The sequence below is a fragment of the Zootoca vivipara genome, chromosome 4, assembly GCF_965207765.1.
Source record: "Zootoca vivipara chromosome 4, rZooViv2.hap1.1, whole genome shotgun sequence".
Taxonomy (NCBI): Eukaryota; Metazoa; Chordata; class Lepidosauria; order Squamata; family Lacertidae; genus Zootoca; species Zootoca vivipara.
This window is the reverse complement of record NC_142587.1, coordinates 39,664,353-39,673,175: the sequence shown is the minus strand read 5'-3', so window position 1 is coordinate 39,673,175 and position 8,823 is coordinate 39,664,353. Positions and strand designations below refer to the sequence as shown.

The 8,823-nt window shown below is 44.2% G+C and overlaps 1 protein-coding gene across 1 annotated transcript; it reads right to left on the bottom strand.

Moving 5' to 3' along the window:
* Positions 1–5,424: 5,424 nt before the first annotated feature.
* Positions 5,425–6,534, bottom strand: LOC148685911 (uncharacterized). The gene has a single exon (XM_088668722.1). The coding sequence runs from the start codon at positions 6,532–6,534 to the stop codon at positions 5,425–5,427; it is 1,110 nt and encodes a 369-aa protein (XP_088524848.1).
* Positions 6,535–8,823: the final 2,289 nt, after the last annotated feature.

Sequence of the window (8,823 nt, the reverse complement as noted above, 5' to 3'; positions counted from 1 at the left end):
TCAGATAAGAAACTGAGCTACCAACAAAGTTATTTATTACAATTATTTATATCCCACTTTTCAGGATGTGAATGCTCCCAAGACAGGTTACACCTAACATTAAAAATTTAAAGCAAACAAAGAACACTACCACAACAATCAATATCAATAAAAAGCCACCAGGATCCTTCCCACAAGGCATTTGGTGGAAGAATGGCCCAGTGGAAAGCAGAAGGGTAAAGTCTAGCTGGTGCCCTCCCTCTCCTTGGATCAATCCCACTTATCAGCTGGTGGTGGGGACAGGGAATCTAGCTGGGGCAACCTCTGAGGTGGTCTTTCGTGCCCTGTGACTCTTGATCATGTGTTGGCCAGGAGATGTGGTTGGCATTTGTGCCAGCATCTAGGGGATGGGACTAGCCTGCGCATTCTCAATAACACCTTTTTTGTGTTTGGAATCCATGGGGACTGAAAGGCTGAAGAGGGCTTCAAAATCAATCAAAACAGAATGATGGGCTGCTGTTGTTTTATTTTATTTTTTTTAAATTGTTTTTATTAAGGGTTTTCTTGGTTTACAAAGATAAGAGCAATGTCTCTCTTAACATTTTTACAGCTCAGTTTCGTTTGTTGAGACATTGGTGAGGGGAGGGGAAGGGTAGTAGGTAGAGGGAGGGAAGGAGGGAGGGATGGGGTGGGCTTTTTCTTGTCAGCGATGCTTGCATAGGTTCTCTGTTGTTCGCCTGTTTTCCTTTGATGGTGAGAGATGCTGGGGTTGGCCTAGGATATGGTTGTTCCTTTGTGGTTAGCTGTGGTGGTCTTTGTTTTGTTTGTAAGCAGGGGGGTGAGTGTTGTGGGTCAGGTTAACCATATTGATTCGTATGCTGTTGGTGGGTTTTTGTCGTTGTCTTGTTGGGCTGTGTATGTGATAAAGGGGAACCATACTGGGGTGAAGCCATCTTCTTCTATTTGTCCCCGTGTCAGTTTCAACTTGTTGGTTAATTTTTCTAGTAGGGCTGTTTCCCATACTGTTTGGTACCAATGGTCCATGCTTATTCCTGATAGGTCTTTCCAGTGTCTGGTTATGGTGCTTCTGGTTGCTGAGAGTAAGTGGGTTATGAGTTCTTTGTGGTGTAGGTGCGCGTTATTGTCCTGGAAGATGTTAAGCAAGGCCAATTCTGGGGTGAGTTCTAATGTTTGTTGGGTTATTTTACCTATTTCTCTTATGGTTGTTTTCCAGAATAGTTGGATTTTGGGGCACTCCCACCACATGTGGAAATATGTGCCTGTTGAGGTGCATCCTCTCCAGCATTTTGATGAGGTTCCTGGGCGTATTATCGCTAGTTTCCGTGGTGTTAGGTACCACCTGTAGATGATTTTCAGAGTGAGTTCTTTCCTTTTTGCTGATATGGATTTAAAGGGGGGTTTAGACCACATTTTGGTCCATTGGGTGGGGTTGATTTCATAGCTTATGTCATCTTCCCATTGTTTTTTGATTGTGTCTAGGGGGTTTATGGGGTTTTGGAGCAATATTTTATATATTGCAGATACCATCCCTTTGCCGTGTCCCTTTGTCGTTAGGAGGAGGTTTTCAAAGGTTGTTAGGGGCCTGGTTGCTGTTGATTTTACTACTGGATTGTTTAAGAGGGCGTGTAGTTGGTGTTGCGCTAACCAGGGTATTTGAATGTCTTCTAGTTTGTCCTGTATTTCTTGTGTTGTCATAGGCTGGCTATTTTTATAAAAGTCTATTAGGCGATATAAGCCTTTGGTCTGCCAGGTTTTTGTCTGAAGGTTTTGTGCTGCATGGTGGAATAGCGGGTGGTAAGCCAGGGGGATTAGTGGGGATGAGGTTGGGGATAGTTTGTCTGTTTCTGTTTTCCATGCTTTGAACATGGTTTGTGTGTACCTATTAAGTGTTGTGGGAATCTTCCTTAGTTTGTTTGGGAGGAGTGGGTATGCTGTGGTGCAGATACTGTCAATCGTGTCCCTTTCTAAGTGTATCCATTGTTTTGTTTCGTCTTCCAGTATATATGGGATTATATGTCGTATTTGGTTGGCTCTATAATATGTTTCTATGTTAGGAATTCCCCATCCTCCTTGTGAGGTGGGAAGGTGCAGGTATTTGGTGCTTATTCTTGGTTTTTTATGCGAGAAGATAAAAGAGTGTAGTTTTTTCTGCCATCTGCGAAGTTGGGATGGGGGGATCCAGATTGGCAGGGTTTGGAATAAGTAGGTTAATTTTGGGAGAGTGATCATTTTGATCATGGCCATTTTATCTGAGAGGGTGAAGTTCATATTGCTCCATCTCTTTAGGTCTCTGTTTATTTGCTGCCACAGGGGTTTATAGTTATGTAGGTATAATTTGTTGAGGTTTTTGGTTATTTGTACTCCTAGGTATCTGAACTTGGTATGACAGAGTTTTATCTTGGTGATATTAGTGAGTTCTTTCTGGGTGTGAGGGGGAGTGTTGAAGCACATGGCTTCTGATTTTGCAAAGTTTACTTGCAGGCCTGACACCGTTGCAAATGTGTTGAGTTCTCTGGTTAGGGAGATTGCTGTGTTTAGGGGGTCTGATGTTGTGACCATTAGGTCGTCTGCAAAGAGCCCTAGTTTGTATGTTCTGCCTTTTATTTCCACTCCCTTGATGTCTGTGGACGCTCGAATTCGGATTGCTAGGGGCTCTAGAGCCAGAATGAATAGGAAGGGAGATAGTGGGCATCCTTGCTTTGTGCCTCTTTGGATTGCTATGGTATTCGAGTCCATACTATTAATTCTGCATTTTGCCGAGGCTTGGGAGTATATTTGTTTGAGGGTTTGTAGGAAGTTGGGGCCAAATTTCATGTTGGTTAGTACTGCTAATAGGTATTTCCACTCTAAGCAATCAAAAGCTTTGAGGATGTCTAAGGACATAATTGTCAATGGGAGCTTAGTTGCCTTGCTGTGTTCAATTAGGTTCAGTAGTTTCCTGATGGGGTCTGTGATATTGCGACCAGGGACAAAGCCTGTCTGATCTGGGGCTATTAACTTACCTAAGAAAGTTTTTAGGCGATTGGCCAGGATTGTTGTGAATATTTTGTAGTCTTGGTTTATTAGTGAAATCGGGCGGTATGATTCGACTTTGAGATTGTCCTTCAGTGGTTTTGGGATGGATACTATTTTGGAGTGGTTCCATGTTTTGGGGATGGGCCCCCCTTTCATGATGTCGTTAAATAGGCGTGTCATGTAGGGCATCAGGGGTTCTTTGAATTTTTTATAGAATTCTGCAGTGAAGCCATCTGGGCCCGGGGCTTTATGTGGTTTCAAGTTTTTCAGGACCGTGTCTATTTCCTCCGGGGTGATAGGGCTGTCCATGAATTCCTGTTCCTCATCTGTTAAGTTAGGCATGGTCAGTCCTGCTAGGAATTTTTGGATTTCCTTCTCAGGTGGATTGCGGGAAGTGTATAGGTTGGAGTAGAATTCTGCGAATTCTGAAGTTATTTCTTTGGGGGAGAATGTTGTGTTGCCGTCCTTTTTGGTGATGCAGTGTATTTTTGTTTTGAGTGTTCGTTTCTTACATCTATTTGCTAGTAGTCTGGAGTTTTTCCCTCCGTATTCATAGAAGCGTTGTTTGGAGTATAGAATACTGATCATTGTTTTGTTAATTTCTAGGGAGTCTATTTCTCTTCTTTTTTGTTCTATGAGTTTAAGGAGTTTTTTGGATCCTGTTTGTTTGTAGCGTGATGCGAGGGTGGTAATGTCTTGTTCCATTTTGCTAATCTTTGTGGAGGTTTGTTTTTTGAGGAATGCTTTCTCTTTTATGCATGCTCCTCTGGTGACCGCTTTCATTGCGTCCCATAGGAGGGGGGTCGTTATGTTGTCTACATCATTTTGTTTGAAATAGTTTTGGAGGGTCTTTGTGAGGTTTTCTCTGATTTGTTTGTTTGTGGTTAGGATGGGGCTGAAGGACCATGATGGAGTACTATGTGTTCTCTCTCCTATTTTAATGGTGACCTCTACTGGGGCGTGGTCTGTTATTTTAATGTTGCCTATGTTTGATGATTCCACCAGGGGGATCAGGCTCTGTGTGAGTAGAATGCTGTCCAATCTGGACATTGTGCCGTGACGTCCAGATTGGAATGTGTGGGTGGTGTCTCCCGGGTTTAGCTCACTCCAAATGTCGTAGAGGCCTCTGTTTTTTAATAGTTTTAGTAACTTGTAAGGGTCCCTCATTATTGGGGGTTTCCCACGGAGGAAGGTTGCCCATGGGGTTGTAGGTTGAGTGTTTTTCAGGGATATGCCTTTTATATTTAGGTTGAGGTCACCTCCTAGGATAGCTTCCCCTTCCGAGAAGGAGATGAACTTGTTCAGTGTCTTCTGGAAAAATTCTAGTTGTTTAGAGTTTGGGGCATATATAGAGCCAATTGTCAGTTTAATTTTGCCATCTAGTGTTCCTTTGATGAAGATGAATCTGCCTCTTTTGTCCTTTAGGACTGTTGTGGCTTTGAAGTTTAGGTCCCTATGAAGTAATACAGCTACTCCGCGGGCCTTACCTGAGCCTTGTGCCACCCACTGTTGGTTGAAGCGGGGGTCGCTCAGCAGTCTGTTCCCTTTGGGGGGGTTATGTATTTCTTGTAGGAGGGTGATGTGTGGTTTCATAGTGTTTATGTATGAGGTGATGCGTTTTCTTTTGATGGGGTTTCCCAGCCCCCTTACATTTAATGTAATTGCTTTTAAGCTATCCATCATGTTTATCTATTATATAGAGGGACTCCTTGCCAACCCATTCGGGTTGTCCTGTGTCTCTCACTTCGTGCTGTTTGCTGAACCGTTGAGGTTGCGCTGACCTAGGGTGTGGTGGGTGGGGGGCTAGTGGGGTTAGATTTAGATTTGGGTTAAAGATTAGGGGGTAGGTTGTGGAGAATTTCCTATGTGTGGTTTTATAGGTGTTCGTTCGGGGTATTTTGGGCCATCCGGCCTTCGGCCAGTTGGCCCTGGGTCTCGGCTGACGTGAAGGGCCATGTTCAGAGACAGGCCTTCCCCCTTGTCGTTTACGATGGGGGGTGATCAGCGAGACTGTGTAAAGCATCCTTGTGACATGCATGTCGTGTGTAAGATCTAGGAACAATGTTGCTAATGTCAATAGCAACATCGTTATTATGTTGGGGTGTAGGTGTGGGTGTTGGTACGCTCTGGTGCCACCGTTGTGCTGGTTATGTGTCGTCTTTTAGCCTGATTGTGAGTTGTGTTGTGAATGTTATAGTTGTTGTTTTTCCTTAGTGTGGATTGGGGGGGATGCTAGGGGTGTGGGTTGTGGTTGTGGTTGTTTGGACTGGTGTTGGAGTGGCAGTTTCCATAAGGGTGTGGGGCTGGGGGGTGGAGTGGCTGGTGTTAGCTATGTTTATGGCCTTATGGGGGGTGGGGGGTGGGGGTGGGAATCACCAGTCCTTCAGTTTGGGATGTTTTCCAGTTGCTTCACTTAGTTGTGGTTGTTGTTGTTGTTGTAGTATGGTCGTTCCTCTGTGTTGTGTTGGTTTCATTTACCTTGCTTCTTGTGTCGTATGCTCGTCCGGATGGTTCTGTGCGTGACGGTGTTTGGTTGTGCTGGCGTGCGTTGTGTTGGCGTGCGTTGTGTTGCCTTTGCATCTTCTTTTTCTTCCTGTTGTTCTGTACTTTCGTCCAGTCATTTGCTGTTGTTTCGTTGTCTTGGTCTTGTCTGTCGCTTGGTGGGTCATCTTGTAGCCATTCCGGTGGGGTGTTGAGTCCGAGGTTCTTCAGTAGTTGTTGGGCTTCAGTTTTGTTAGTAGCTGTGTACTGTGTTGTCTTGTTTGTTACAATGAGGCGGAAGGGGAAGCCCCAACGATATCTGATCTCTGCTTCTTGGAGACTTCGGGTGCATGGGCGTAGCATTTTTCTCCGATTCAGGGTGTCCTGGGACAGGTCTTGTAAGGCCAATATGTGGTTGTTTTTGTATTGGAGGTTAGTTGAGGTTTTGAGGTAATTCCATATCTCCTCCTTCTTTTTGTAACGTGCGAAGCGCACAATGATGTCCCTTGGGGGGGCGTCAGGTTGCGGCATGGGTTTTAGGGCTCTGTGGGCCCTCTCCAGGTCGTTTGCCTCGAGTTGTAAATTTGGGATAGTGTCCTTCAACCAGTTAACGATTAGGTCTGTTGGACCTCTTTCCTCTGCTCTCTCGGGGAAGTTGCGGAAGCGGATATTGCAGCGTCTACTACGGTCTTCAAGGTCCGCTTGTTTGATTCTCATTTCTTCATTTTCTGTCTCCAATTCAACCAATTTCTTTTTCAAGTGTGTGTTTTCCTCCTGGTGTTGCTCAATTATTTTTTCCTGTATTTGGTTTTTGTTCTCTAGGGCTACCATTTTTGAGGTTAGTTCGTCGATAAGTGCCCGTAGGGGGGCTACTGTTTCCTCCAGTTGTTTTGCTAATTGTTTTGTTAGTTTTTTTGTTATACTCTCTGTTAGTTTTGCTTCCATTTCCCTCAGCTCTTGATTTGTTGGTGGGTGGTCGTCGCCTTGAGGGGGTGTTATGTTCTCAATGCTGTTTGCCATTTCCCTGGCTGGTGTCATCTCGTTCTCTCTGGTGGTTTTGATTCGAGGTCTGCTTGGTGACCTTTTGAGGTATGGTGTGTTGTGGGCTGCTGTTGTTTTATATCTTAGGGCTGATTCAGGTCAAGTTAGTTGCCTCATTTTTTTTTAAACCCAACCAGGTTTCACCACAGCACCCTGAAATGTCCACAGCAACTCACAACTTGACCAAACTTTTCTTAACCATTCTACAAAATGGCAGGCTATGGATAACTCCTATTTTACACTTTTAAGTTCTTTACATAAGACATACAATCACCTAAGATTTCTGGTGCTGGGTCTCAAGAGGGGTATGTGTGTGAATGAGGTTTGGAGCCTTTCCTGGGCAGAGAGTGACATTGGTGGCCTTTTCTCATACTATGGACTTGTGCCATGCTTCCTACTTGTTTAATCCTTGCAATACACACAGTGCTGCTTGTCAAAGAATAACAGTTGCCCTTCTACATGGTTCGGGTGTTGCATTTACTGAGAACATTACCTGAGAATCGGCTCTTCTGCCCATTCAGAACTTGAGGTTGTGTGTGGGGACCCAATGGAATTTTCATCTCAGCCTCGAGCAGCAGGATGGTTGAAAGAGCACGAAAGGATCCTGTCCTCTATAACTGCAATCTGAATAGAAACATATTATAGTGTATCAGCAAAAGTAAGTATTTTTAAATTTGCAGGAACCAGAATTTAAACTTCTGTCCAGAAGGACAAGATTTAGCCTCACACTTTGTAAGAAAGAACAAGAAGGGAAAGAAATTTTCCTGGAAGAAACAAAGTTGTGCAGAGCATCATCTGCCCTAAAGGACCTATTAGGGTCACTTTAACCCTAACTAAAATAGCTCCTCACATGGTGCTCTTAGTCTAAAGGTAAAGGGACCCCTGACCATTAGGTCCAGTCGTGACCGACTCTGGGGTTGCGCGCTCATCTCACATTATTGGCCGAGGGAGCCGGCGTATAGCTTCCAGGTCATGTGGCCAGCATGACAAAGCCGCTTCTGGCAAACCAGAGCAGCACATGGAAACGCCGTTTACCTTCCCACTGTAGCGGTTCCTATTCATCTACTTGCATTTTGACGTGCTTTCGAACTGCTAGGTTGGCAGGAGCTGGGACCAAGCAACGGGAGCTCACCCCGTCACAGGGATTCGAACCGCCGACCTTCTGATCAGCAAGCCCTAGGTTCAGTGGTTTAACCACAGCGCCACCTGGGTCCCGACCACAGCGCCACCTGGGTCCCGCTCTTAGTCTACTAACCTGCTAAACAAGTTTTCAGATGTTGCTTTATTTTGGTATTTACTGGAATAGGTGACTCTTGATTTACTGTATAGTATTTTCAGGATATTATAGTTTACTCAGATATAATAGAAGATTAGTCATTAGAATATTTCAGAACCACCTTGCATATCTAGAATAAATAAAAAATACAAGTTAGAGTTTGGTGACTCATGGAGCTATATAATTTTTGTAACTAGGGTAAGAGTATTCTCTAATTGTGTCACGACACATTCACAGTGCTGCTTGCCATTTAGCTAAGTAATTTTTGGGTGGTTGTGGTTTCTTGGTGTACCACACTTGGTATTTTGTGAAACATTTAGGATCTGTGATGCTATGGATTTGTCAGCTGGGTTCAAATAATCAATTAGTGATTATGTAGAAGTTTTTTTTCTTTAGAACTTCTACAACTTTCAGGTTATCAGGAACACTTCCTAAGAAAGCAGAACAGCTCAATTGCTCTGTGAATTACACATTTCTTTTTCTTTTGCAAAACAAAAGGTTAAATATTACATCCAAACTGGACCAATGGCCAGTGGCGTAGGAAGCCGCTTGGGCACCTGGAGTGGCAAACATGACGTGCACCTAGGGGCGGTGCGTCGCTACGTAGCATGCATGCGCAGCATCGCTACATATGATGCATGCATCGCTACGTAGTGGGGGGCCGGCGCTCACACTGCCCCCCGAAAAGATGGAGCTAGGAACGGGCCGCCCCCTCCGCTTCCCCCTTGCTACACCCCTGCCAATTTCTTTGTTATCATGTCTTTGAAAACCTATGAAACACAGGTTGGACAACAAATAGGTCACAGTATGTATAAAAGTTTTTTTAAAAGTCATTTTTAAAAGCAACAACACAAAAACCACATTGTGACCAATATGCAAAAAGTAGTGATGTGAATTGCCTTTGATCTTGAGGTTTGTGTACATCTGTACACAGGAAACATGCAAAGCATTATGTTTATATGCCATTGTGGCTTGAAATGCACTTAATGTAGAATGTCTGCATATAAACT

Coding starts and splice junctions, on each gene's coding strand:
- LOC148685911 (XM_088668722.1), bottom strand. CDS start 6,534: ATGACACCAGCCAGGGAAATGGCAAACAGCATTGAGAACATAACACCC.